At 44.3% G+C, this 27,237-nt stretch overlaps 2 protein-coding genes across 5 annotated transcripts in view; one reads left to right on the forward strand and one right to left on the reverse strand.

Moving 5' to 3' along the window:
• Positions 1 to 7,062, forward strand: part of Rab6a (RAB6A, member RAS oncogene family) — a 44,603-nt gene extending 37,541 nt beyond the window's left edge. For both annotated transcript variants that reach the window (XM_038334889.1, XM_038334883.1), the window contains exons 6-8: positions 1,681 to 1,774; positions 4,518 to 4,584; positions 6,878 to 7,062. In XM_038334889.1, coding sequence (XP_038190817.1) covers positions 1,681 to 1,774; positions 4,518 to 4,584; positions 6,878 to 6,942 — 226 coding nt within the window. In that variant the 3' untranslated portion in view covers positions 6,943 to 7,062. The remainder of the gene's footprint in view (positions 1 to 1,680; positions 1,775 to 4,517; positions 4,585 to 6,877) is intronic.
• A 5,378-nt stretch (positions 7,063 to 12,440) lies between these two features.
• On the reverse strand, positions 12,441 to 26,326 carry Plekhb1 (pleckstrin homology domain containing B1). Of its 3 annotated transcripts, none has more exons than XM_038334865.1 (8): positions 26,205 to 26,326; positions 24,832 to 24,907; positions 23,336 to 23,488; positions 22,675 to 22,777; positions 21,524 to 21,563; positions 18,403 to 18,507; positions 14,002 to 14,101; positions 12,441 to 13,459 (listed from the first exon to the last, which is right to left on the reverse strand). In XM_038334865.1, the coding sequence occupies exons 2-8, from the start codon at positions 24,866 to 24,868 to the stop codon at positions 13,323 to 13,325; spliced, it is 675 nt and encodes a 224-aa protein (XP_038190793.1). In that variant the 5' UTR covers positions 24,869 to 24,907; positions 26,205 to 26,326; the 3' UTR covers positions 12,441 to 13,322. The 3 variants fall into 3 exon arrangements, with proteins under 3 accessions (XP_038190793.1, XP_038190786.1, XP_038190800.1); XM_038334858.1 differs by having other exon boundaries at positions 26,195 to 26,323; XM_038334872.1 differs by lacking the exon at positions 18,403 to 18,507 and having other exon boundaries at positions 26,195 to 26,323.
• Between the last annotated feature and the right edge of the window lie 911 nt (positions 26,327 to 27,237).

Consider the following 27,237-nt stretch of genomic DNA (forward strand, 5'->3'; position numbering starts at 1 on the left):
AAAAGGATTGCTGGGACTGCCAGGCTTGTATTGAGACCCTGTTCAAGGGACCATGGCGGAGAACTATAGGGATGCATACCTTGTTCTTTTCTCTTGTCACACGCTTACCTAGGTATAGTCACCAGCACCTGCACACACAGATTGTTAAATTGGGGACTTACCTAGAACATGCACAAAGCTCTGGATTCTGTCGAAGGTAGTGTATAATGAATGTCATGGCAGCGTGTCCATATAATGTCTTTTTTCCAGTATTTGGGAGGATCAGAAGCTGAAGGTCATCCTGGGCTACAGGAGCCCCTGTCTTGTTTTGGTTTTTTGTTTGTTTGTTTTTGAGACAGGGTTTCTCCTTGTAGTCTTGGGTGTCCTAGAACTCGCTCTGTAGACCAGGCTGGTCTCAATCTCAGAGATCCGCCTACTTTTGATTCCCTCCTAAGTGCTGCAATTAAAAAAAAAAAAAAAAAGGCCGGCTGGTGGTGCCGCACACCTTTGATCCCAGCACTCAGGAGGAGACAGGTGGATGTCAGTGAGTTTGAGGCCAGCCTGGGCTACAGGAGCTACTTCCAGGACAGGCTCCAAAGCTACAGAGAAACCCTGTCTTGAAAAACCAAAAAAAAAAAAAAAAAAAAAAAAAAAAAAAAAAAAAAGTTCTGGAATTAAAGGCATATGCCACGACACCTGGTCTGAAACTCTGTCTTTGTTTTTGTTTTTTGTTTTGTTTAAGTCATTAAGAGGCTGAAGAAATGGCTGAGGTTGAGAGTACTGGCTGTTCTTTCCAGGGGACCTGGGTTCAATTCCCAGGACTCCCATGACAGCTTTAGCTGTAGCACCAAGGGCTCCATTGCTCTCTTCTGAACACCTTCATAGGTACTGATCATGCATGTGGTAATAGATAGACATACAGGCAGAACACCTAAACACATGAAACACAATTTTAAAAAAAAATTAAAAAACTCATTAAGCTGTTTATACTCATTGGTAGGGCTAACATATTTAAGACTCAGTTCCCAATATGGAGGTGATGTAGAAGGCCACTTGTTTGTTTCTGCTGCCCAGCCCCAAAATAATCACACAGAAACAATATTATTTAAATCACTGCTTGGCCCATTAGCTCTAGCTTCTTATTGGCTAACTCTTATATCTTAATTTAACCCATTTCTAGTAATCTGTGTATCTCCACAAGCCTGTGGCTTACCCGGTAAGTTCTGGCATCTGTCTCCGGTAGGACTACATGATTTCTCCCTGACTCCGTCCTTCTTTCTCCCAGCTTTCAGTTTAGTTCTTCTCCACCCCCTCCCCCCACCCCATAGCTCTGTTCTACACTACAGGCCAAGCCAGTTTCTTTATTAACCAATAGGATTCACTGCATACAGAGGGGGATCCTACATCAGGGTGAGATATACAAACACAAACACGTACAGCTCTTAAGTGCTACAGGCAGTTAAGTTTTCAAACTAATGACCCAACATCAATAGTACTTTGTTTATAATCTTATGATTTCAAAAATAAGAGTTTGTTGCCATGTGTGGTGATGCACGCCTTTGATCCTAGCACTTGGGAGGCAGAAGCAGGCAAATCTCTGTGAGTTTGTGTTCAAGTTGAGGGAGTTCCAGGACTACAAAGTGAAACCCTGTCTCAAAAAAACAAATAAATAATTTGCCTTTTAATTTTTTTTTTCTATAGGCAAGTGTCAATTGAGGAAGGAGAAAGGAAAGCCAAAGAGTTGAACGTTATGTTTATTGAAACCAGTGCAAAAGCAGGGTACAATGTGAAACAGGTACGTTTTCTCTGAGTATGAGTGTTTGTTCCTAAATCAAGAAAGTGTAAAATAATTGTGATTATGCTAATCTTTAAAGTAAGGTTTTATTTCACTTAGCAACTAGAATGCAGAAAGTAAGAAAAAAAATAACTGGCATAGTTTTTGTAAAATGAGAAAATATCAAACTGTTGAAATTATACACAGGATAATTCATTGTGATTGCAATATTTCTGAATATAAAGTTTTGAACTTCCCATAGTCTCACTACATCCCTGTGTCGTTGTCTTAAATACAGACTTTCCCTATTTAAGAATTTGAAAACTAGTATTTACTTGCTATAAAAGTACATTCTGTTTACTTTATTCTTTATAAATTGCTGGTATTTATATTTTACAAAAGGAAACTGGGTAGTGGTGGTGCATGCCTTTAATCCCAGCACTCTGGAGGCAGAGGCATAACAATGTACCAGTGGTGACATCCTCAAAGCATGGGGTGCAGGGGAACTGAGGGGTTCTCTGTCCCTACAACTCTCAGTGGGAGCTGAGATTGTGCAAGTCTAGATAACACAGCTGATGCTAGTTCATGAATGCAAAGGCCGTACCACACCGAAAAGACAGCATTTCACAGCACTCCTCCCATTCCCCAGCACTCACATTCCTTCAGTTCCTTTTTTGAGATGTTTACCAGGCCTTCAGGCTGGAGGTGAGTTAGTGAGCACTCACACAATTATTCTCAACAGTTTGACCAGTCATTAGTCTCTGTATTATCAGCCATTGCAGAAAAGATTTTGTGACTAAAACTCAGAGCAGCATAAATAACCTATGCATATAAACCTAAATATAACTATTTAGGCTGGGCATGGTGGCACACACCCTTAATCCCATGACCATCATGATGGCAGCAGCCAGGCAGGCATGGTGCCAGAGCAGAAGCTGAGAGTTTACTTATATCTGATCCTTGAGCAGGAGGCAGAGGCAGAAAGAGATAGCTAATTGGGAATGGCTGGACTTTTGAAACCTCACATCCCACCCCAAGGGATAAGGCCATAACCCTTAATCCTTTCCAAACAGTTCTGCCAACTGGAGACCAAGCATCCAAATATATGAGCCTATGGGGGCATTCTCATTCAAACCATCACTCATATAAACAACTAAATATATAAATAAAGTTTGCTGAGTCGATTCAGAGTTGCTTACACATTTGTTGTGTCTTTTCAAAAAAACCAACTTTTTGTTTTGTTGATTCTTTGTATTGTTTGTTGTTGGTCCCATTTCATTAATTTCTGCCCTGATCTTAATGATTTCTTTTCCTCTACTGATTTAGAGTTTGGCTTTCTTATTCTTCTTCTGAGGCCTTAAGGGTGTATCATTAAATTATTTGAGTCTCTCTGGTTTCTTAAAGTAGGCACTTAGAGCTATAAACTTTCTTCTTAGAACTTCGTTTATTGTATCTCAAGGGTTTGGTATGTTGTGTTTTCATTTTCATTTGATTCTAGGAATGTTTTTTGTTTATTGTTTGAATCCTTCATTGTTCAGTTGTGTTGTTTGATTTCCATGAGTTTGTGTGTATTCTATGGTTTCTATTGCTCTTTTCTTCAAGCTCGGGTATTCTGTCCCCTCCTTGATCCATTCTATTACTGAGACTTTCCACAAAACTTTTTATTTAACTTTTACTATATTTTTCTAACATTTCAGATTGATTTTTCTACAGTATTTCTTTCTGTTGAAACCCTCCTTTATATCACCCATCGCTTTACCTGTTTTGTTTGGCTGTTTTCATGTTGAACGTATGTCTTACACTGAGTTCACTGGGATTTCATCTAATTTCACTAGATGCCATTATTATAGGATTAATAATTTTTGGAGGAGTTCTGTTGTCAGGGTTTTGTAGTCTTAACCTCATTAGGGGTTTACAAATAGTGTTATTTTGTTTCTTGGCATTGTTTGTTTTCTATATTCTTTCAGTTAAAGTCCCCTATTCCTATGGACTTGGATATGCTAGAATTGAGTGTATAATTCAGAAGCTCAGAGTGCCTGGTGTAAAAACTCTATTGTTCCCAGAGTAGGAGTTTGACTTAGAAACTGTAGCTGTTTGATTACAGCACTGTGCAGAAGTCTCACTATCTAGTTTATGGTTTATAGTTACTGACTTCAGTAACTGTTGAGGATTAACAGGTAGTATAGAGTAGACTTTGATTTTAGTTAGTAAGATTGGGAGATTAGTTAGTAAGATTGGAAGAGACATAGGGTGGGTAATGATCAATTCAGGGTTGGGAGTAAAAATTGAGATGGGCTCATGCCTTTAATCCCAGCACCTGGGAGGCAGAGGCAAGTGGGTCTTCTGTGAGTTCAAGGATAGCCAGAGCTGTTACACAGAGAAACCCTGTCTTGAAAAAGCAAAACAAACAAAAAAAATGAGGTGGGAATAAAATAGTTCCCTCACATCCCTGCATTAACCTCCTCTGGTCCTACAAATATGGTGTGTCTCAAGAGTATAGTTTCCCTTGTCCTATTACTGTGTTAATATACATTGTTTCAGATCTATTTAACGTTTTAACATTTTGGTGTATTAATGTTGGGTGTGTATGTATTTATAAATCTTTTCTGATGAATTGACTTTATCACTGTATAATGGCAGTAATATGACAGTAATTATCCTCAAGGTCTTAATTTGCCTTCTTAATGCTGTCATCTAAGGAGTAACCTAAAGCTATGTGCTCTACTTGCCATCCTACAGTCATCATCTTGCTTCTCTTCTGCAGCTTTTCCGACGCGTTGCTGCAGCTTTGCCTGGAATGGAAAGCACACAGGACAGAAGCAGAGAAGACAGTATCCTTTTTGTTTCTTAAGGAAAGTCTACTGTCTAGCTGAGCATGGTGGCTCATGCCTTTAACCCCAGCACTTGGGAAGCAGAGGCAGGCAGGTCTCTGTGAGTTTGAGGCCAGCCTGGTCTGTACAGTGAATTCCAAGACAACCAGGTTTATATAGAGATACTCTTTTTCAAAAAACAAATTTTACTGTTACTACTACTCTTTGGAGCCACACTTGGGTGGTTTTTTATTTACTTGTTCCTGGGACAAGCCACCTGATAAAAGTAGGAAGGGTAATGGAGGGCTTGTTTTCCTCGCTGTTAGGATACGCTCATCGTTATGGGGAAAATACAGCAGCAGAGTCCCTCAAGATTGGGAGACAGTCAGGAAGCAGAGGGGAAAGCTGGTATTCTGCTCTTTCTCCTTTTTATTTAGTCCAGGACCCCAGCCTGTGAAATGATATCATCCATAGTCAATAGGATCTTTCTACCTCAGACCTCTCTCAGACACTCAGACGTTTATCTTCTGGATGTTAAGGATTTGGTCAAGTTGCCAATCAAGATTAACTGTCACAGTTGGCTGTTACCTTGAGTGTAGATATTGGTTTCTTAGGTGCACAGAAACTCAGAGGATTTCTTTTGCAAATTAGGCCTGGTTATCCAGATGGGCCTGGCTTCTTACTGTAATTGAGATTTTGTTGCTTGCTCGCTTGCCCTTTTTTTCTGTTCTGTGGGGATGGGATGGAGTGGGTTTAATGTTGTTTGTTTGGGGTTTGTTTGTTTTTGTTTTTTTTTGTTTTGTTTTGTTTTTTTTTTTTTTTTTGTTTTTTTGTCTTAAGACAGTCTTGATTTCAGGCCAGCCCTAAACATCTGACCCTTCACCTTTTGAGTATGAAGTTTTGGGTTTTTTTTTTTTAACATTTTTTAAAATTTATTTATTTATTATATATACACTTGCCAGAAGACGGCACAGGTTGTGAGCTGTGCTTGCTGGGAATTGAAAGCAGGAAGAATAGTCAGTATTCTTAACCTCTGAGCCATCTCTCCAGCCCTTGAGTATGTGGTCCTGGGGGTTTTTACCAGGGCTTCCTGCCTCAGAGAGCAGGTACTCTGCCAAACTGAGCTGCATCTTCCTAGAGAGAAGAGAGAAAGAAAAGAAAAGAAGAAAGAGAAGAGAGGAGAGAGAGAGAGAGGAGAGCGAGAGAGAGAGAGAGCAGAGAGAGAGACAAAGACGAGAGAGCGCGAGAAAGAGAGAGAGAGAAAAGAGAGAAAGAGAAGAGAAGAGAAAGAGAGAGAAAGACGAATGAGGAGAAGAGAAGAGAAAGAGAAAGAAAGAGAAAAAGAGAGAGAAAGAAAGAGACGAGGAGAAGAGAACGATAAGAGAGAGCGTGAAGAGCAAGAAACGAGGAGACCTACCTCGCTCTAGTCACCCTCCTCTATATCTCTCTCTCCCTCTCTCCCCTCTTTCTCTCTCTCTCTCTCTCTCTCTCTCTCTCTCTCTCTCTCTCTCTCTCTCTCTCTCTCTCTCTCTCTCTCTCTCGATTGCTTACATGACCATAAAAGCCAGAAGAGGTCTACAGATTGCCCTGGAGGTAGAGTTACATATAGTTATGAGCCATCCATTGTGAGTGCTTAGAACTGAACTCAGAGTATCAAGCACCCCTAACTGCTAAAACATATCTCCAGACTTCCTCACTTGCTTTTTATAAGCAAAAAACCTGAACACTCCCAGTCTTCTGATGTTGTTATATTTTGAATCCCTTTGACTTTGGGTTTTTCCAGAGTTGGCACAAGAAGTAACTCAGAGTGGAACTGTATTGTAGCCTCTTATTTTAGGTACAGGACATAACAAAATCCATCTAATGATCAGTTATTTCTAAGAGTTTTGATTGGATGTTTTTACATGAAGACAAGTTTATTAAGCTGAAGACTTCATAACACTGTATTCAGTGATTCTCATTTCTAAATGTTTACTATTGTTTAAGTCTTTATTACTTTTAGTAATTAATAAATTCTACCGAGTTGGAATAACATATTTTCCCCTTATTTGAATTATTTTGTAGGGTATGGTCAGACACTTACTATAATAGTTTTCTCGTTCATATAGAATAATTTTCTTAGAGTAGATTCCCATGAATAAGGCTCATGTTTCATTGAGTCTTGTTATATATAAGAGATGCATATATCTAGAAAATAATGATTGACTAGGTTTTGAAGTCAAATAGACATTTGAGGGGCTTGCCAGGGATGTCAGTGTTAAGCAGAGTTAGAATTGTACTTTTCTTATATATGACTCCTTAACTTTTGCTTTAGTGATTGACATTAAACTGGAAAAGCCTCAGGAGCAACCAGTTAGTGAAGGAGGATGTTCCTGCTAATCTTCCCCTGGCATCTTCAACCCTTCTGCAGAAGCTCACTGCTTTGGCCCCCATATTGACTGCATTGTGAATATTGGCTTGAACCTTTTCCCCTCAGTAATAACATTGCAATTCATCATTGCTGCCTGTTTCATGGAGATGATCTATTAGCTTCACAAGCACAAAAAAAGTCAGTGTCTTCGTTATTTATATTTTTTAAAAGCCAAACAATTCAGCATATTCGTGATAACTTTGAGGATTAGATACATTTTCTTAACATGTTTTCCCTTTTTAATGTTATGATAATGTGCTTTAAAATGATGAGACTCAGCAGCGTGAGTGTGGCTTGTGAAGAAGCAGTGTGTTCACAGCAGAATTTGCCTCCCTTTCTGTCTCCCAACTTTTCTTGCCTCTTCCTTCTCCCACTCCCTGTTCATACCCTCCACAAAACAAACAAGAGAGGTGGCAAACAGCAGTCCAACCAAGCCCTTTGTTTTACAGATACCGTTAGCTCCAGGCCATGAGCCACAATGTACAAAATTATTCTTGAGCACTGATATAAAGTACTTAAACCTTCTTTGAGGTCAGAACTCAGCTATTGCTATCACGATGAGCAGTGCTTGAATGAGGCAAGAGTTCTGTTGTGTCTTCAAAATGAGTCCTGATGAATTTACTGAGTGTTTACAGGTAAAGGAACATAAAACATATTTATGACCAGAGCAGGTGACCCTTTCACATGAACTTTACTTGACTCTGGGAGAGAAAAGTAGCCAAGTACTTCAGAACTGTTTTTCAATATTTATTTCATCATGGAAAATTTACAAAAGTTCGAACAGTCCTCCCCAAATTTTTTAATTGTCAAAATATTGTCTTAAAAAAATCAACACCTTTTAAAGCAATAACAGCTCTAAAGACCCAACATTTTAAAAATGCTTAAAAAAAGGCATAAATTTACATTATAGTGACTTATTTTCAGTCTCTCCTTTCCCTTTTAATGCATGCTTTCTCTGATCTGCCTCTAGAGGCTTGCAAGAAAACTACTTCCATATTCAAATTTGATCTCAAATGTCCAGAGCAGAGGGGTATTTGCTATTCTGTAAGGGTTCTTTTGTTGGTAAACTTTTAAAGCACTTGGGTTTCTTTTCATAAAAATGCTATGAAGACAAGGCATAAAAATGCTATGAAGACAAACCAGTTTCCTTTAAGAACCAGCAGAAAAATATAAATTGACAACTTGAGGAAAATTGCTGTATCTAGTAGAAAGTTTACCAACAAAAGAACCCTCACAGAATAGCAAATACCCCTCTGCTCTGGACATTTTGAGGTCAATTTGAATATGGAAGTAGTTTTCTTGCAAGCCTCTAGAGGCAGATCAGAGAAAGCATGCATTGAGAGGGAAAGGAGAGACTGAAAATAAAAGTCACTATAATGCAAATTTATGCCTTATTTTTTAGATATTTTAAAATGTTGGGTCTTTAGAGCTGTTTTTGCTTTTTATTAGATCTATATAAATAAGTTAACTAGCAGTTTAGTTTTGTATTTAAGCTACAATTAATCTTTTTTTCTTTGGTGATATTTATTCTTTGCCTTTTTTTAAACTTTGAATTTGTAGGTGTTTTGTTGAGTATTTAGAGCTTCATCACTATGGCCTATATGTATTTCCCTTGAAACGTTGCAAACAAATAATACTAGGAGTGCACCCTTTTAATCTTTATTACTTATTGTGAGATTGCTGTGTAAGTTAATAAACACATTTGTAAATATATTGTTTGCAGGGAAAACATTTTGAGTTCTAGCTCAGAAGAAGCCTACTGAGTTTATGTTGTAAGCATTACTTAACACAGTGTAAAGATAAAGGACAACAAAAATAACTTCACACCTCCTCATTGCAACAAAATCCTTAACTGGGAAAACCTGACTCCTTCTCTTTCTTTTCCTCCTCTTCCTCTCAATTACTGCCACCTTGTAATACTTGGAGAGCACTTGGATTATGAATCTGAATAGAGAAATACTTTGAGATAATCATTAGCCCACATACCCTGTAACGCATACTCAAATATGGGATAAAGTTGTAAAGTGCTTTTATAATACATGTTATTGTTAAAAGCAAGGATTGACTCTTTTGTTTTATTTTGACATGGCATGTCCTGAAATAAATATCAATTCAATATGACAGATGGTTCACATTCTTTATTTGAAGGAATTGTGATTCCTGAAAAGGGGGGTGCTGGTTTCTTGAGCCTCCATATTCTCCTAGGAGTTGCTAGGCCTCCCCTTCTGCAGTCCCACAATGCAAGACAATCAGCCGTGATAGGGAATCAAGCAGAAACTCAGTTTATTACTGTGAGCATCAGCTTATATAGCTCAAGTGACATCGTGTGATATGGGGGTACCTCCAGCCAATGAGAGGCAGCCAAACTCTCCCTCTGGCTGGAGGGGCGTCTACCTAATTTTTGCTGTCTCATCCTCACTCAAACTCGAGCCAGACGTTTTTCTGTCCTATAGGCCTCGTACAGGCCCTGAGATAATTTTAGCCCAACAGGGTGTGATTGTCTTCCTATACTGTTCCATTTGATTCTTTTTATGTTATCTTCGGAAGTGACCAGTATGCTGTTTTTCATGTTGCTGTTTTTTATTTGGCTTGGGGTTCTTGAACTGAAGCAGTAATGTGTGTTCATCCTCTTAAATGCAATTTTGCTGCTAAATATATATATAAATAAAACACAAAAGAAAACAGTTATTGACTTAGTTTCCCATTCCTGCCAGTGTGCTGAATAGTCATATGCTTCTTCCCTCCTAAAGCTACAAAAATGCACTTGAAGTAAAATAAGTATGTAAGTGAAGAGCAAGAACAGATGGGTTGGTTAGAAACCAAGAGTTGGAAATCTTTTCAAAAGTGTAAAAGAGGGGTTGCAGCTTGAGAGACAGCCCTTACTGATGGACCATATATCAAACAAGGTCTGATACAGTTACAACTAAGCAAAAATATGATGTCAGGTGATAGCAGAAAACATCTCTTGTCTGTGGTAATGTTAGTATAATCTGTTCTGTTTTCAGTCACATAAAAGTAGAGTACATACAATTATGTATAATTCATGATGGCAGTAATAAATGCCTATATTGCTATTTTACTTAACTGTTATTTTTAAGTGTAGTTCTGCTTATCAAAAAAAGTTTACAAAATATTACACCAGCCAGACCCTTATACATGTGGTTACTATGTCCATAATATTCTTTTGTGTTTAAGCTTGTGGTGTTCTGTTACCAGCAAGAATACTGTATCACACAGACTTTATAGCCTTGCTTTGTGTCATGTCATTTATACTTTATAATGTTGGCATGGTGAAGAGATTATATTGCTGCTAGGCAAGGAATGACTTTTTTTAAGGTAGTTTTAGCTGACAAGATCCATACATGTAAAATGCAGTCAGTACCCGAGAGCCTGAGGCAGTAGGATTGAGTTCAACTTTGGCATGGATTACAAAGCAAAACTTTTGTCTTGGGTTGAGGGCAGGGCTTCTAACTGCATCTAGCCATTGTTTGTTTTTTGTGGTTTTTTGTTTGTTTGTTTGTTCTTTGTTTTGTTTGAGACAGGGTTTCTCCGTAGCTTTGGAGCTTTTCCTGGAACTCTAGACCAACCTGGCCTTGAACTCACAGAGATTCTCACGTCTCTGCTTCCTAAGTGCTGGGATTAAAGGCATGCACCACCACTGCCCTGCCCACTGCTTAAACTTTAGCCAGGTGTAGTGGCACATGCCTTTAATCTCAGCATTCAGGAGGCAGAAGCAAGTTGATCCTGAGTTCAAGGGACAGCCTGGTCTACAGAGTTCAACACAGCTAGAGTCACACAGAGAAACCCTGTCTCAAAAGGCCAAAAATAAATAAGCTTTACTGGAATTCAGGAATACTTTCAAACCATTCAGATACAATTGAACACTTAAAATAGTTCTTTTTTGTTTTTCAAGACAGGGTTTCCCAGTAGCTATGAAAGCAGTCCTGGAACTCACTCTGTAGACCAGGCTGGCCTTTTAACTCATAGAGACTTTGCCTGCCTCTGCCTCCAAATTCCACCACTGCCCGGCAGACAACACTAAAACAGTTCTTAGGACTTCAAAGTCTGAAGTATTTACTCTCTGGCCATTTACAGAATAAAGGAAATCCCTGCCTTTGGCCAGCCACATCTAACTCTCCTGCCCCGTTACAAAACTATAGAAGCCACGGGCAAAGAACTTAGTGCAGCTGTCTTCAAAGCTAGCATTAGTGCACTACAATTGCCATGAGAAAGAGGAATTGATGAAAATGGGTAAGATACTGCAATGAGAAGTGGCTTGGAGGATTGGTCCTGTGGTTTATGGAACTCTTCAGTGTAAGAACTCTGCTCAACTTGATATATAGTTGTAGTTGGATTTTTCTTTGGGCTATCAGCTGCCAAATAACAACACAAAGACCTATGAAAGCTTGGGCTTGGCTTAGGTTTGTCCCACTAGCTCTTACAACTTAAATTAACCCACTTCTATTAACCTAGTTCTGTCTCATACAACCCATCCTGCTTCCATATCTCCTCTTAGTCCCTGACTGGCAACTCTGCCTTTTTTCCAGAGTTCTCTCTCTGCCCTGAAGTCCCACCTATACTAACTGCCTAGCTTTTAGCCATTCAGGTTTTTATTACAACGGTCACAGCAATACACTTTCACACAGTGTACAAATATCCCACAACATAGTCATTCTCAGTGCCTATGCTTGAGACAGGTGACAGCTTCCTCAGTGTAAAGGTGTCTCATTCTCAATTCTTGAATCTAGCATCCAGCCCTGGCTGCCCTGTGTTTTCCTTTCTATGGCTTAAATCAGTTCTTGCAACCATTTCTGCTATTTGTCAGCTTCCAGAAGCCTGATGCAGGTTCTATTTGTCTGTGGCCACCAGGTTTCTATGAGAAGAATTAATTGATTCTACTTAGGTGGGGAAGCTACTGTGGAAACAGTTCTAATGCTTGGTAACTAAGGAGATACCGCAGTCAGCAGAGTACTTGTCACACAAACATCAGGATCCAGCACTCAAGTAAAAAGCTGAGTGCCACAGCATGAACCTTTAATCTCAGCCATGGGAAGGCAGAGGCAAGAGGCTCCCTGAGAATTATGGGCCAGTCAGTTTAGCCAAACCCATGAGAAATCTCAAAAATAAGGTGAGGATTGATAAAGACACTCTGGCTGTTGACCTCTGACCTGGTGTGTGTACACACAAATATTCTAACATCAGAGGTCTCAGTGCCGTCTCTGGATTATCCATCAGCACAGAGCATAGAACAGAAAACCTCTCCTTTTGAGTCTTCAGATAAGGCCAACTTCCATCTGCCAAGTTATGGATAGGGAAAGCAAGGTCTAGAAATGAGCTTCCGAAATTGTTCAGCTCACATGTTGTTACCAATTCCATCTAACTTCATAATACATTCTATCAGTAAATGGTGGGTCACAGAGATGTCCTGATGAAACCTTCCCTGGAGGAACAAAACAAGCAGAGCCAGTTCTGGGAACAGTCACGTCTTTATTAGTATCTGCAGAGAGCCAATGGAGCCCTATCTCATCTACAGGGAACTTTAGTGGATACTCTGGCCACTGGGGCCAGAAATTTTAGCTTTTCTATTGGCATCTGGGACAGGGTAGTGGAAGAGTCTGGAACCAGGAGCAAGTGGAGAGATTGCTTGCCACCTACAGGCAGGCACATGAGTTCCCCATGCTGGTGCCAAAGTGGGCCAGAGTAAAGGAAGAGGAAAAGCTGCAGATGGTAACAGTCACAGCAACAGAACTGAGCTCATGGTATCAGGCATTTCCTAATGAAAACAACTTGGTGTATGGAGTAACGATATGTGCTAGTACTAACAAAAGAGGCAAGATATTCATTATAGTTGAAACTTTCCTCCATATCAAGCAAGCTCCTCCTTAGCCTGGAGGACACTACAGTCCAAACCCTGCTTCAATACCAAGCCAACTCTGTTGATTCTTTGGACATGTAAGGATGTTCTCTGCCCTTTCTTGCTGCCAACAGAACCCAGCCTTGCTCCTTGCATGTGTCCTAGTCAGACTGATAACTGTAGCTTTGTTTTTTCTTGTGATAGCCATCCCTCAGACACTTGTAGCTAAATGAAATCATGTTTGCTGTATCTAGAAGAAATAGATCTGTTTGTGATTTATGGGGGTGTCTGGCAATAGGGGTAAGGATTTCGGCCAAGTCTGCCTGAAATGTTAGCTTCCTCTGAGAGGGAAGGAGGATAAGTGGTGGAATGGGCTAGGCGTAGAGAGCTTAATAGAGAGGGAAAGGTCAAAATGAGACAGGGTTTAAATGGGTAGTCCACGAAGAAAGGGGTCTTGTGTTCTATGTTGAGGTCCAGAAGTCGGAGCCCCAGGGCTCAGAACCAGCAAGGCGACCACATGAGAGAACCAAGAGCAGCACCTGTGGCAGCCCCAGCAAGCATGCCCATGGCCAAAGGGGCGCCCGCGCTGTAGCAAGGATCCTCTCTCACTATCACATGTGTCACACCAGGGCCTGTAAGAAGAGCCAAAGGGTTAGTTAGGTTCAACCCCTGTGACCCTAATCCAATCCCACATTAAGGTATGAAACTATGAACTCATTCTGCTACCCAGTCAGAGGAACTGAGACTTTGAGTGTACTTGCCACTGATGTTTAATGACCATGGGGCTGGGAACTATGCTACAGGAAACCTCAGGATCCCTAGGTGCCTGGGGTTATATGCAGTATCTGGGTATGGACACTAGTAACCAAGACCTTGGGAATAGGAAGGAGGTTATTGCCATTCCTGCAATAGCCACCTGGGGTCACCAGCAGCACAGGAATGTCATTGCTGAGCAGTCTGGCTGAGTGGAGCAGGCCCTGTGAGGCTGGGAGTTCAGAGAGGGACTAGGGATGGCTGTTTTGAATCTCAAGATCCGGAGAGTACTGCTGGTGGGATTTGGAAGATATGTGTGCCCTAAAAGCTTAGTGAAGCTTAGTCTTCACTGGTAGGTCATGGGCAAGGTTTGGTGCAGGATTGTGATGGACAGATGGGTAGGCTTGTCAGGGGCACTTACCTGCATAAGAAGGCCCATAGTAGCTGCGGACATATGTTGCCTCATGCGCGTTGGGGGGCACCACCTCATAGTAGTCCTGATACGGGCTGTAGACGCGTACCTGGGAAGTCCAGTCAGGTCAAATGCCCAGGAACTTCCTGGTCTGGGTTTGGTCCAGACCCTGTAGCCACCCTCCTCCCCAGACACCAGGAAGCTAAAGGAAAAGGCACTACCTCCCCCATAGAATCCATAAGCCTTCTCTAAAACTTCAGCCTTTACATCTAGCTCCCAATGATGCCTTTTCATCTACTTTGGCTTCCTACATTGCTCAAATTTTCTGTGGCTCCCAAATCCCACCAGCAGTACTTTATAGGTCTAACAACTCTACAGTTCCTCTCACTTGGATATACCTGATTACTCTCCTAGTCACAGGAAGAGAGAACTATGGCCAAGCCGTAGGCATGAATTAAAGGAGGACTGGGGCAAAGGAAAGGAAGAGTAGGGAAAAGAAGGAATTGAAGTAACTATCATCCAGTTTCTACTACAGAGTGGATCCCAAGGGAGATGTTGTCCTGTGTTATCACCTCTAATCCTTAAAGACAGGCATTGCTGTCTGCATAGTACCCAGCGCTGTGGGCTGAGGCATAGAGAAGCTGGGAGTGCTGCCTGCCCCTTCAGGTTTCTACCAACCTTCCAGAGCCTAGCTCAAAAGTCACCCTCTCCAGGAAGCCCTCCTGGTCTCAGAAGTATTTCTTTCTGGGTTCTCTGTGTCATGATAGTTCCCTCCTTATCCTTTGTCTTCACCTTTCCAGCCTGCTCCCCAGATGTGTACCACTTCAGGACAAAGCCCTCAGTTTGTGTCACAAGCAGGGAATAGTGCATGACAGGAGTCAGTAAATACATGATTAACAGTAACTGCCAAGCCAGACCTGCCCCTTTACTCATGGGGTAGCAGACCTAAAGGGGATCACAGCCACCTTATCTCCTGGAACCTTCCCTTTTAGCCCCCTTCTTGTGTCGCTCACACAAGAAGGCTTTACACCAGAATGGCAACTCTCTTTAGAAGTTCCAGCCTGTGGTGGTGGTGTACGCCTTTAATCCCTGCACACAGGAGGCAGAAACAGGTGAGTTTGAGGCCAGAGGATAGCCAAGGCTACCCAAAGAAAACTCTGTCTTGAAAAACAAAAACAGAAAAAAAGGTTTGTATGTGTCCAACTTTACTAACATATATGAACTGTGCTATTTTCCCATCTCACAGCCCTGTTCTTGGTGGAAATGTCCTTGTCTAAATGCCAGCTCTGTGCACTCGAGCCAAGAAATCATGTGGGCACCTTGATTAAGGGGCTCCTTCTCCTTTTTACCCTTTTGTGTATGGGGATGCATGTGTGCCTGTAGAAGTCAGAGGTTGATGCAAGATGCCTTTCTTAATTACTTTCCACTTTATTGTTGAGATAGGAACTTGGAACTTGCTGGTTAACCTGAACTGCCAGGCCAGCATTCTCCTATCTCAACCTCCCTGGCACTGAGACTGTACATAATATTGCTGTTGCTGTTTCCACATGGGTGCTGGGATATAACTCAGGTTCTCATGCTTTCATGGCAACAACTTTCCTGACTGAGCCATCACTCCATTTTTGAAACAGGATTTTGAATGCAACCTAGCTTGGCCTTGAACTCGCTGTATAGATGAGAATGACAATGACCTTCTGATCTTCCTACCTCTACTTCCCAAGTACTGGGGTTACAGGAAGACACCACTAAGCCTGGCTCTAGAACCTTTGCTCTTTGGGGAGAGTGGGTATTTGGTACACAGCCCAAGCTACCTTTGAACTCAAAATCTTCCTGCTTTGTTTCCTGGGTATTGGGATTATAGGCATATACCACCAAACACAGAATTTTCTTTCTTGGGATGTTGTATACTAGTCTTTCACACCAGGTCTCAGAGTTTTACCTTCTCAATATGCTCTTCTGACAACCTACTGGCCAATGCCAAGAGAGTAAGCCATTGACTTTAACAACTTGGACACTAGAGTGATCTTGGTGGGGCGGGGTGTTTTTCAAAGGAATTGTTGGGGAGAAAAGTCAGACTCAAGAAGACTGAAGAATTCTTAAGGTGGATGGGAAATCAACATTATTACATGTGCCTGCCCTGAAGCTTCAGTAAGCTGGCCTCTATGAGATCTAGAGTGGGTGGAAAATACAACCTCATGCCTCTCCAGGGCCCCTGTCCCTACCCTCCAGCTCTGGGATGCCCAAAAGAAAACAGAGCACCTGGCAACAGACAGGTCACCCCAGAAACAACCTGAACAGAAAGAAGCCTAAGGGCTTCTCCTATGACCCAGCCCCTCTTGTGGGCAGAGACAGTGCTGCCCAATCAGTGAGTTACATGTAAATAACCTCCTGGCCTCATCTAAAACTGTTGTGTTCTTAGGTTATGATCTTTCAATCCAATTTTTAGGCCTTGTACTTGCAGTCCCAGGCCTCTCTGATAAACTGAGCAACATTGATCAAGCTAAGTAACCTCTCGGAGCATGTTTCTCATTAATCCTGGGAAACTCCAGAAAAACTACATCTATTGGTCAAGTACTTCAGGGCTCAGTTGTTCTGCTTGCCACAATCACCAGAAGCCTCACCCAATCCCCAGAATTGGGGATCAACCCAGTGCCTCACACATGCTAAGTATGTACTCCGCCACTGAGACACAAACCTGACCCCAGAAGTTAGTCTTAAACATGCAGATTTTCAGGCTAGGAGTATATATAGTTAGTTCAGTGTTACAGTGTTTACACTGGATGGTGGTGGCACACACCTTTAATTCCAGCACTTGGAAGGCAGAGACAGGTGGATCTCTGTGAGTTCGAGAACAGCCTGGTCTAAAGAGCAAGTTCCAGGACAGGCTCCAAAGCTACAGAGAAACCATCTTGAAGAACAAAAAACAAAAAAAGCAGTGTTTGCCTAGAATGTGTTAAGCTCCAAGTTCAATTCCTGGCACCACAAAATATTTATATGCATTTATATTTATATTACAGTTCCTAGGCCCCACCCCAGACTTGGGAGGCTCCAGCACATACAGGATACCAACATTTGTTGCTGTCATGTAAGTCCCTAAGCAATTCTAAAACACAGCATCAATGAGCAAGAAAAGAGAGTGCAACTGACCATATACTTCCACAAGCTCCCATGTCACATAGCACTAGACCAGGTGCTCTGCTAAGCCCTGGCGACAGAGAAAGAGTTGAGGCCCAGAACCTGTGAACTGGTCTTCATTGCTGGCCTGACTAAACTCGGGAGATACACCTCTGGACATGTTTGTGCTATTTCCGGAGACTTAACTAAGGAGGAGAGGACCCCCCCCCCCAATTAGAGATGGGTTTGAGTTCCAGGCTAAACAGAAGAGAAATGAAAGAGCCAGCTGGACACTAGTATTTCCCTTTCTCTGGCTGAATGTGAGCAAGCAGCCTCATATTCACACGTGGAGGAGTGTAATCTCAAACTATGAACCAGCATAAATCTCTCGTTCCTTAAATTGCTTCTTGGGAAGTGTTTGGTCATGATAAGAAAAGTAAATATGGGCTGGAGAGATGACTCAGCAGTTAGAATTACAGACTGGAGAGATGGCTCAGCTGTTAAGAGCAATGGCTGCTCTTCCAAAGGTCTTGAGTTCAACTCCCAGCTCACAACCATCTGTAATGAGATCTAGTGCCCTCTTCTGGCCTGCAGGTAGAACACTGCATACATAATAAAATCTTGAGGGGGGGAGGGAGGGAGGGAGGGAGGGAAGAGGAGCAGGAGGAAGAAGAAAACTACATCCTGATTCCAAGAAACCTCCAGGCCAAGAACAGATCCACTCCCTGCGTAAGACTGTCCCATCACTGACCACTGATTAAGCACGCGCTGTATACCCAGGCCTGTGCTGGGTTTCACAGGGCAGAGCCATTGAGTCCTTTCCTTGGAGGAAGTTCCCGTTTCAGAGGGTCGAAGCAAACAGCAATAAAGTGACTCTAAGGCCAGGTAAAATGAAGCCAGTGCTAAGAACCAGTGACAGTGGACTATGCCCTGAGTGCCTGAAGCTCTGGGAAGTCCTCACTGAGTAGGTGGCAGCCTTTGAGGCAGTTCTTTAAGGATGAGAATCAGCTAGTCATGTGAACAGAAGAAGCTAAGGGTTTGGGCAACAGAGGACAGTGTGAGTATCAGTAGGAGGTGAGAATTACAGCAACTGCAGCAGAGGGCAGAGCAAACACAGTGGGGAAGAAGTGTGGCAAGCAAAGCTGGGAGGATACTATAGGTCTTGAAAGCCAGCTGTGGTCCAGTAAGGAAAGGAGAGCCATTGATGTCCATGAACAGGAAAGGGATGAGACAGGTGACTTTGGAGGCTCATCCTGATGGCCAGAAAGGAGGCAGAATGGCTGAGCTTGCACTTACCCAGATCCGCCTCTCAACCTTAAAGGGGTTCCAAGAGAGGGTCGTACACCTGACCTTAGGGCAAACCGGACGGCTCCTGGGTGGGACGGTGGCTCCAGCTGGGGCCTGCTCCAGCCACAGAAACCCAAGAAGGGAGAGGGAGGGAGATGTCAGATGCCCTTTACACCTTAAGAGACTAGGAGATGTTACCAGGCCCCTACAGGAGTCCTGAGCCAGCTGTTCATGTGCTGGGAGTAGGTCAGATATGGAGTAAGGGGTGTCAATTACTCAGGAAAAAAGGAACAATGACCTCCTCCTAGCTCCCCCCTCCCCCACCACCTGGTTTCAAGTACATGGGATCCCAGTCTCTTTACCACACAATTCCAGCTTCATCTGTGACTATATCCTTATGAGCCTCTTCCCAGAATGGGTGTGGGGGCACATGGAGGCACAAAACACAGGCCACTCCTGCATAGGCTCAGGGACAGAGAAGCCCACAGACACAGATGTGAATATACAGACAGACACAAATACAAAAACACAAGCACCAACCCTAATAAAGCCAGAGCCCAGAGGGATGTGAATCTGGGAAGCAAAGAGAGGGGACATGGAAGACCAGACAGAGGTGAGGTGAGGGGTCAGTACAGCAGGCAGAGGAGGAGCAAGACAGCGTCATAGAATCACAAAGTGCAGAACGGTCAGCCCTCATCTCCCTCCTTCTGTCTTTTCAGTATCACTGACTGGCCCTGCTGGAGGGGAGGGGCGGCTTTGGAGCTCAGAAGGTGGTTAGCCAACTTGGCTCCTTCCCTCTGATGATTCTTGGTCTTCCTTCTAGCTTCTCACAACCACCTCCCACTTGAATGTCTAACCGCAGCCTCGGGAAAAGGCTAGTCCTCCAACTAGACTTTGAAATCCTTCACGACCTGACCCTGATGGGCTCAGAGGTCATCTCTCCAATGCCACTCCCTCCATGGTAAACCTTCCAACCAGGCCAGACTCCAGCCCTTAGATGCACATGTTTGCAAACATGCACACATGCATCTGTCTTCCCTGCCTTTGTTCACACATCTACCAATTCTCCAGTGAAAGCTCCTCCAATGACTTAAGATTGTGAGACTCTGAAAGAGCCATTTCCCCTTTCTAAACCTTGGCTTCCCTGTCTGTAAAGTGGGTTAATATACCAACTGCTACCAACCCCAGTCCCTGTTGGAGGATGAAATGGCATAGCCCTGCCAGGTAATTAGCATAATGTTTGGGCTTCAGCAGGTGAATATACTCAAGAGGGTTTCTAACTGTTTCCTCTGCTACTTCCCGGGTGAGAGAAGTCTCAGCTGTGCCACAGGCAAAAGCAGCAAACATAGATTCTGGAGTCTGGCAGGTGAGAGAGCCCACAGTGAGCCTCGGGCAATGCTTCAAACTCTCACTTCCACCAATCACTAAGCACTCTCTCCTGCATCTCCTAAATACCTGTGCTCCTCAGCCTGGCAGCCAGCAAGACTTAACCCAGATCTGCAGCCTGTTGCAGGGAGGCTGGCTCCAGCTAACTGGTCCCTGGGTATTCACTCTCACCTCCTCCTGTTCACTCCCTCCCTATCAGCCTGCCATTTGTGCTTGTTTTTGAGAGAGTCTGGCTCCCTGGTCCAGGCTGACCCCAAGTTTGGAGTTATTTTGTCTCTGCCTCCCAAGTGCTGGGATCACAAGCACACACTGTTCTACCAGCTCCAGGATGGCTTTTGAAAATACAAATCTGGTACTGCAGAGAAGTCTAAGTTAGTAAAGTGCTTAAGCATAAGAACCTGACTTTCACCCCTAGAATCCATGTAAAAAGCAAGCATGGTGGCATGTGATAGCAAACACAGGGGCTTGTTTACTAGCCAGCTTAAGTAAACAGGTGAACCCCAGGTCCCAGCAAGCCCTGTCACAAAATAAGGTGATGGCTGAGGGAGGCAGAGGCAGGCTAATCTCTGTAGTTCAAGGCCAGCCTGGTCTACAGAGGGAGTCCTAGGACAGCTAGGGCTGTTAGACAGAGAAACCCTATCTCCAAAAATGAAAAACCAAAAAAATAAACTGATGGTGTTGAGGAAGGTTGCCCTCTGGCCTCTACACACCTGTGCACACACCCACAAATACATGGGCACACCACACATATAAGTAAATTAGCACAAAGACTTTAAAAGACAGATGTGATCTGGTCAGCCCATTCTTTCCTTTTGCTTAAAGACTGTCAATAGTTTACTGGTGATCTTAGCAGACACCAGTATTCTTAGGGAGAGGCATGGCTATTTATGCCTGTAATTCTAGCACTTGGAAAGCTGAGGCAGGAGAATCACTACAAATTTGAGGCCAGGCTGGGCTGCATGAGTTCAAGGCCAGCCTGAGATTCAAAGTGATACTCTAAGAAAAAAAAAAAAAAAACAGTATTCTTAACACAAGGCACAGACCTGAATCCCCAGCTGTCCTTCTCTACCACCCCCTCACACCATTCCCTGGGCTTCAGCCAATATGACAATTAACTCTTTCAGGCCTTTGCACTTACTGGTCCCTCTTACTTGAAAAGCTGTTTCCTTCACCATAGCCCCACCTTTCACCCAATTTATATTTATCCTTCAAGTCTCATCTTCAAATGAACTCACATCTGGATCAGACCACTAAAAGGGTCACATACTGAATGCCTCTGCCAGAGCGGTGGCTAATATAAAAATAGAATCATTAATTAATTAGTTGTTTTATATCTGGCTCCTTCTAGACTGAGTGCAGGAGGGTAGAGCCTACATCCCTTGGTTTACTTCCAGTCCCTGACCCCTGGCATGGTGCCCAACACACCATAAGATGCATATCTGTTGTGTGGATGAATGAGCCATCTGCAGAGAGGGAACACTAACTCCTCTCTCCTCACAGGACTGTTCTGAGAGGCATCATGATAACACATGCATCTCTCTTTTCCAGTGAGTCCTCCTGGAGGCTTCTCTCCCTCCCTCCTGGGAGTACCTGCTGACTCCTCCCTTCTCCACAGGGAACTCCAGGGGGCTGAGTTTGCATGAATCTCTCCATTCTAGACTGAACTAATAGGCAGCAACCGAGTCTGAGTGACCCGTGATTCCATGGCATGTGGGACAGAGAGGAGAAGAGAGTAGGGGCTCACCGGGGTAGAATTCGCCTCCAACAATGCTGTCTTCCATGCTCTGCAAAGCAAAACCCACTGAATCATGAGGAAATATTTGCAGGGTAGACATATGGGGCTCCCACCTTGTAGATGCTCATCCTCAACCCGGCCCCTAGCCCCCACCTCTCCCAACTCTCAGGTAGACAAAAGCAATTGCTCTACTGCCCTAGTCACATGGATGGGCCCTGAGGTAAGCTAATAACTGTTATTGGTTGAGTTTGGTTTTTTGTTTGTTTGTTGTTGTTTTTGTTTTTATGAGACAGGGTTTCTCTCTGTAGCTTTGACTATCCTGGAACTCTCTCTGTAGACCATGCTGACCTCAAATGCATAGATCTGCTTGCCTCTGCTTCCCGAGTGCTAGGATTACAGGTGTATACCACAACTACCTGGCAAGCTAATAACTCTTAGTCCAGCCTCTTCCCCTCATTTATCCCAATTGAGTTGAGGAGGCCATCTTAGGGGCCTTCTGAGTCTTGCATGTCTGAGTGATGCTCTGCCTGCAGCCCATCTCCACATTCCAACTTGCACAGTTTCCCAAACCATGAGCCACGCCTCCAGAATGCCCAGTGAATACAGGACAATTGGGCCTTTGTTGATTGTCATGGCATCTGGCTGGAGTGGACAAGGCAGCTCTATGCTATCTGTCCAGATCTTGATTGTTCCCCAAACACACACCCATCTCTTTCCTTCTTCTTTAGGCAGAGGCCCCGCTATTCAGGCTGAGGGTGGGAAGAGAAAGAATGTAAGGGGATAAATGGCATTGAGGAGATCGCCCTCAGCCTCCCAGGATGGGCTGCTAGTTGCTTTCTGATGGCAGGACTAGTCCTAGCCCTCAGTTCAGAGTACCATGGCATCTCTTCGAAGAGGCTCTTTTGAGATGCCACTGGGTATGCCTGCTCCTTTCAGTCAGCCCGGGTAAGGAATCACTTCACAGGCTGCCAAATGTCAGGGGCCCAGCACTCCAAGCAGGCGTGCCTCTGTTTCTGACTTCTCTGTGTATGTGCCATTTACGAGGAGTTATATCGCTGTCCTCTGCTCAGCCCATATGATAAAACCTTGCTAACTGATCTTAATCTCCTTTCAGGTTGCACCCAAAGATCCCACTCCACACATCCCATGAATCCACTCACATGGCATCATCCCGGGTCTCTGCACACAGGTGCAGGCGTGAACCCTCCCGCAGGTTCACTGTCAGCAGACCGTCTCGGCTCCTGCCCTCTGGGGGCTGCACATCTGAAAGAAGACACATACATGAAGATTCCAGAAATAGGCCCTAGCTGTCCCTACTCCAGGAAAACACACCCAATGATAGGGGCTTACTTCTTGGGGTCCTATTTGCTGGTCATTGCTAACTTCTGATCCCACATACTTTTTTGCCAGTCTGCTATACCCTCCAAACACTTCCAACCTTTTCATATTACTGGCTTCCTATAGCGTCTCTCAGTTACTGTATTATACTATGGCTTCAGTCTTGGTTAAAGCATTAGATCCACTGTGTAACTCTAGGTCAGTTACATCACTTCTCTGAGCTTCCTTAATTCATCTTCGTCCACTCTCTAGTACCTGCAGGTATTTTATCTGGACTAACCTCTGGAGTACAGCACAGGTAGGAACTCAACCAAGGATCAGTTTCTTAACTCATAGCTAACTGACCTGAAGTTGGCAAAGGCCCTGAAGTAGTGTTTGTAGGAGCTCTCTGGAAGCAATCAAAACCCTCCCAATTGTAGTCCTCAGATACAGGAAAGACCATGACCATGGGCAGAGTTCCACCAGAGAAGTGTTTCTGCTCACCATGACACTCTTGGCCGACCTTTATGTCTCGAACATTGAAGTGGATAAGCACACGGTCCTCCTCGTCCTGTGCCGTCTCATCATGGTAGTAACCCAGCATGCCATCCAACCACAGAGCAAACCAATTCCACTTCCAACGGCGGAGGATGGAGCCTGCAGGATATTCCAGGCCCACTGGGAAAGCTGAACTCTGACCTTGCTAGGGGCAAGATTCCCAGATAGGCTTCCCAAATCCCCTCAGCTCTGCCCCCATCACCATCACTTCTTTCTTGTCTGTCTACCCTCTAAAATGAGGACAAGGCCTCTTCTGTATTTCTCATCCCTGCCAGCCACTGCCCTGACACACAGAAGAGGCTCAACTGTGACAGGCCACTCATACCAACTTGTGAGAGCTTCCAAGAAAAGCCCAAGTCTCTTCAAAGGCAAAGGTCTCTCCCTATTGGAAGCCTCTATTTTGTTTCTTATCTCTGGTTTGAGTTATAGTCGTTTGTCTCTGCCTCTTGCACCACATGGGGGATCTGCATCTCCCCACAGGTCCTAAAACCCAACAGGACTGGTGTCTGCCAAACCAAATGAACTAAAAATGGAAAAGGAAAAGGGCCATGGGGCTCCTAGCCCAAAGATCTCCAAGACAGCTCTTCTTCAGTTTACAGCATTGGTTGGATAATGGGGGAGGGAGTGACGGGGAGGGGGGAGGGCTACTGTGACTCTAGACATTTTACAACGGAAATGGTGATAGGATGTACAAAACATTAGAGGGCTTCTTAGCCAGGTGTGGAGGCTCACACCTATAGTTCCAGCACTTGATAACTGAAGGGAATTCAAGGCTAGTCTGGACTACTGAGTAAGACCCATCTCAGAGAAAATAAATAGAATTAGGCATGGTGGCACATGTCTGTAATCCCAGCACTCAGGTAGTGGAGACAGGAGTTCAAGGTTATATTTGACCACATAGTGAGTTTGAAGCCAACTAGGGCTACATAAAACTTTGTGTTCCCTCAATACCTCACAACCCCCAAAAGTGGGCTTCTTAGAGCTATGGCTCTGAAAACGAGGTGTGTCTAACTTTGTCTGGGCCTTGGTCTGTGTCCCGCCTGGGTTGGGGTGCTATGGACACACAAGGCTTAGTTTGTTCCCCAAGGAATGTGCAGTTTAGAGTCTAGGGCCAGTCTGGGATAGAGGAGGGAGGTGGGAATAATGACAGGTGAAAACAGCAGTATTATCAGTTAGTGTGGGCACTGAGCAGGGAGCTTCTGACCCAGCTTAGTGCTGCAGGGGCAGAGGGGGCTCCTCAAATGAGGGAAATCTAGTCTGCCTAGAAGTACAGTTTTGCTAAACAGCCAGAAATGGGAAGAGTGCGAACAAAGAGAAGACCAGAAGAAGGTTCTGGTGTAGGGAGAAACGTCTGCCATGATGTGTAGAGTAGTGTCCCTCCTTCTCACCCCTCCCCAGAATCAGGCACAAAGCAGACAAGGATTTGACCCAGCAACACTCACTCTGTCTCCACAGCCAGCCGCCCCTCACCAGGGCCATTTCTTCAAAAGGACTTTCCAGGGTGGAGTCAGGTGGGACCTGTCAGAAAAGCCAGGACACACAAACTTCACAATTCAATGCAGCTCCTGAGAATGAAGCCCCCAGCCCTACCCTCCCTAGAACCATGCAAGGTTGTCTTAGTCAACAAACATAGGCCAGGCACCTTCCGCCCCATCCCACAAGGCTCTGCTCCTGCAGAGAATGGGTACACTGTCCCACTGGGGTCAGCAGGCAGCCACCCAGTAGGACAGGATGGGGGTGAGAGCCAGACTAGGCTCAGTTCCAGACCTTGCTAAGTCCCTGCTCTATGAATGAGACAGGTAAGGATGGAGTGAGGAACTCTTGAAGCTCATAAAGTGTTAGAAAATGGGACCAGCGCAAAGTGTCTGAGTCAGGACAATAAATTTCCACGATAGAAGAGCCTCCCTCACATTGGAACCCCACAGGGGCTGTGCCATTGGGCACTGTGTGCTTGGTACACTTCTCTGCCTTCACCAGTTATCTTACTTCAGCTTCCCAACCATCCCTGCCTTCATTCCTATTTCAGAAACAGAGAAGCTGGGCCTTGCAGAGGTCCAACCTTCATAGACCTCCTTGATTACGAAGCAATGGAGCCAGGATCCACACCCAGTCATTTCAGCTTCTCTTCAAGAGCTTTTAAAAGACGCAGTGCCAATAAGGTGTAGTGGCATAGCCTTTAATCCTAGCAACTGGGAGACAAAGGCAGGCAGAGCTCTGTGAATTATAGGCTAATTTAGTCTACATAATGAGTTCCAGGCCAGCCAAAGTTACTCTGTCTCAAAAAGCCAAAACCAACCAAATAAAAAACACCACACGGTATGCAGGATCAGGCCTACTCAGAATCATAACTGTGTGTGGAGGACAAGCATGTCTAGTCTTTAAAGACAACCCCGGCCCTCGCGCGTGCGCAGGTGATTCCAAAAGGCAACGTTTGCCAGCCACTGCAAACCTCCCTAGACAGCCCTGTTAAGTGGGACCTTTATTTTACAGGTGGTCGAACTGAGGTGGGAGGGGCAAGTGGCACTCCCTTGTATGTGATGGAGCTTAGATTGGATGGAGTCCAGGTGCCTTTTGTAGAGGACGACTTATTTACGAGAAGGCGCCTCTGCCCTTCCCCCACCTGCTCAACTAGGGCTGGCACACCGAGAGTGGAAGCCTTAGCCTCTTGTGTTTCTCCTCTAGCTGCCTAACAAGGGCTGGCACACCGAGAGTGGAAGCCTTAGCCTCTTGTGTTTCTCTTCTAGCTCATTCCCCTCTCCAAGCTCAGGAGCACACTCCCTCTCAAGTTCCCCTGGATGCACCCACCTGTGCACACCTGTTGCCGAAACTGCTGCCAAAAAGCCCGCTACTGGATGAAGCTGCTCCCCTAGCCAGTCGCACCTGCGCTTTGCGTACCCCAGAGAGCGTGAGGCTTTGCACTCCCCAGGCTGTGCCAGGGACCCAGCTACCCTCAGGCCCCGCCCTCTAGTCCCAACTCAGTCCCAGGGAGGGGGCGTGGCATGGAAAAATTCAATGACCAAGACAAACTGGGATTTGTAGCCTGCAGTCCTACGCAGAGCAGAACAGTTTAGAGTACCCAGAATGGGTAAGAGGCTACACATACACTTTTATTTTCTTCCTTTCTGTTTTTCTTTTCTGTTTTGAAACAAGGATCTGCCTGCCCTTCAAATGGTCTGTTTGGGCAGCTGGGACTACAGGTGTGTACCACCACACCCAACTTAATTTTCTATTAACATGTTTATTTGTTTGCTTACTTTTCATAAAATTCTTTTCCCCTTTTGGTACTAGAGATGTATTCCAGGACCTGCTAAGTACTGATCTACACTCCATCCTTGACATAAAGTACTTTCTCTTAAGAATGTGTGGGTGGCCGGGCAGTGGTGGCACAGCCTTTAACCCAGCACTCAGGAGGCAGAGGCACGCGGATCTCTGAGTTTGAGGCCAGCCTGGTCTACAGAGTGAGTTCCAGGACAACCACAGATATACAAAGAGAAACCCTGTTGTTAGTAAAGCACTTGCAAACATGACACAGAACTGAGTTCAGATCCCCAGAACCACGTTTTAAAAGTTGATATGGCAGTCCCAGTGAGAAAGGGATGGGTGGATCCCCAGACTCACTAACCTTCCAGCCTCACCTGACCATGAATATTAAGCCATGTTGTCTCAAGAAAGGTGGGTTGCTACCTCCATACGCACATGTATACTCATTCACCCCACCTCCACGTAAAAATAATAAGATCATTAAAAAAAGGGAGAGAGAAATGTGTAGCTTGAAGCCTGGCCTGTAATCTTTAAGAGGAAGAGGCAAGTGCTAGAGGCAGGAGGATCCTCAAAGGTCAAGACCAGTC

This window comes from Arvicola amphibius, chromosome 1 (assembly GCF_903992535.2).
Source record: "Arvicola amphibius chromosome 1, mArvAmp1.2, whole genome shotgun sequence".
Lineage (NCBI taxonomy): Eukaryota > Metazoa > Chordata > Mammalia > Rodentia > Cricetidae > Arvicola > Arvicola amphibius.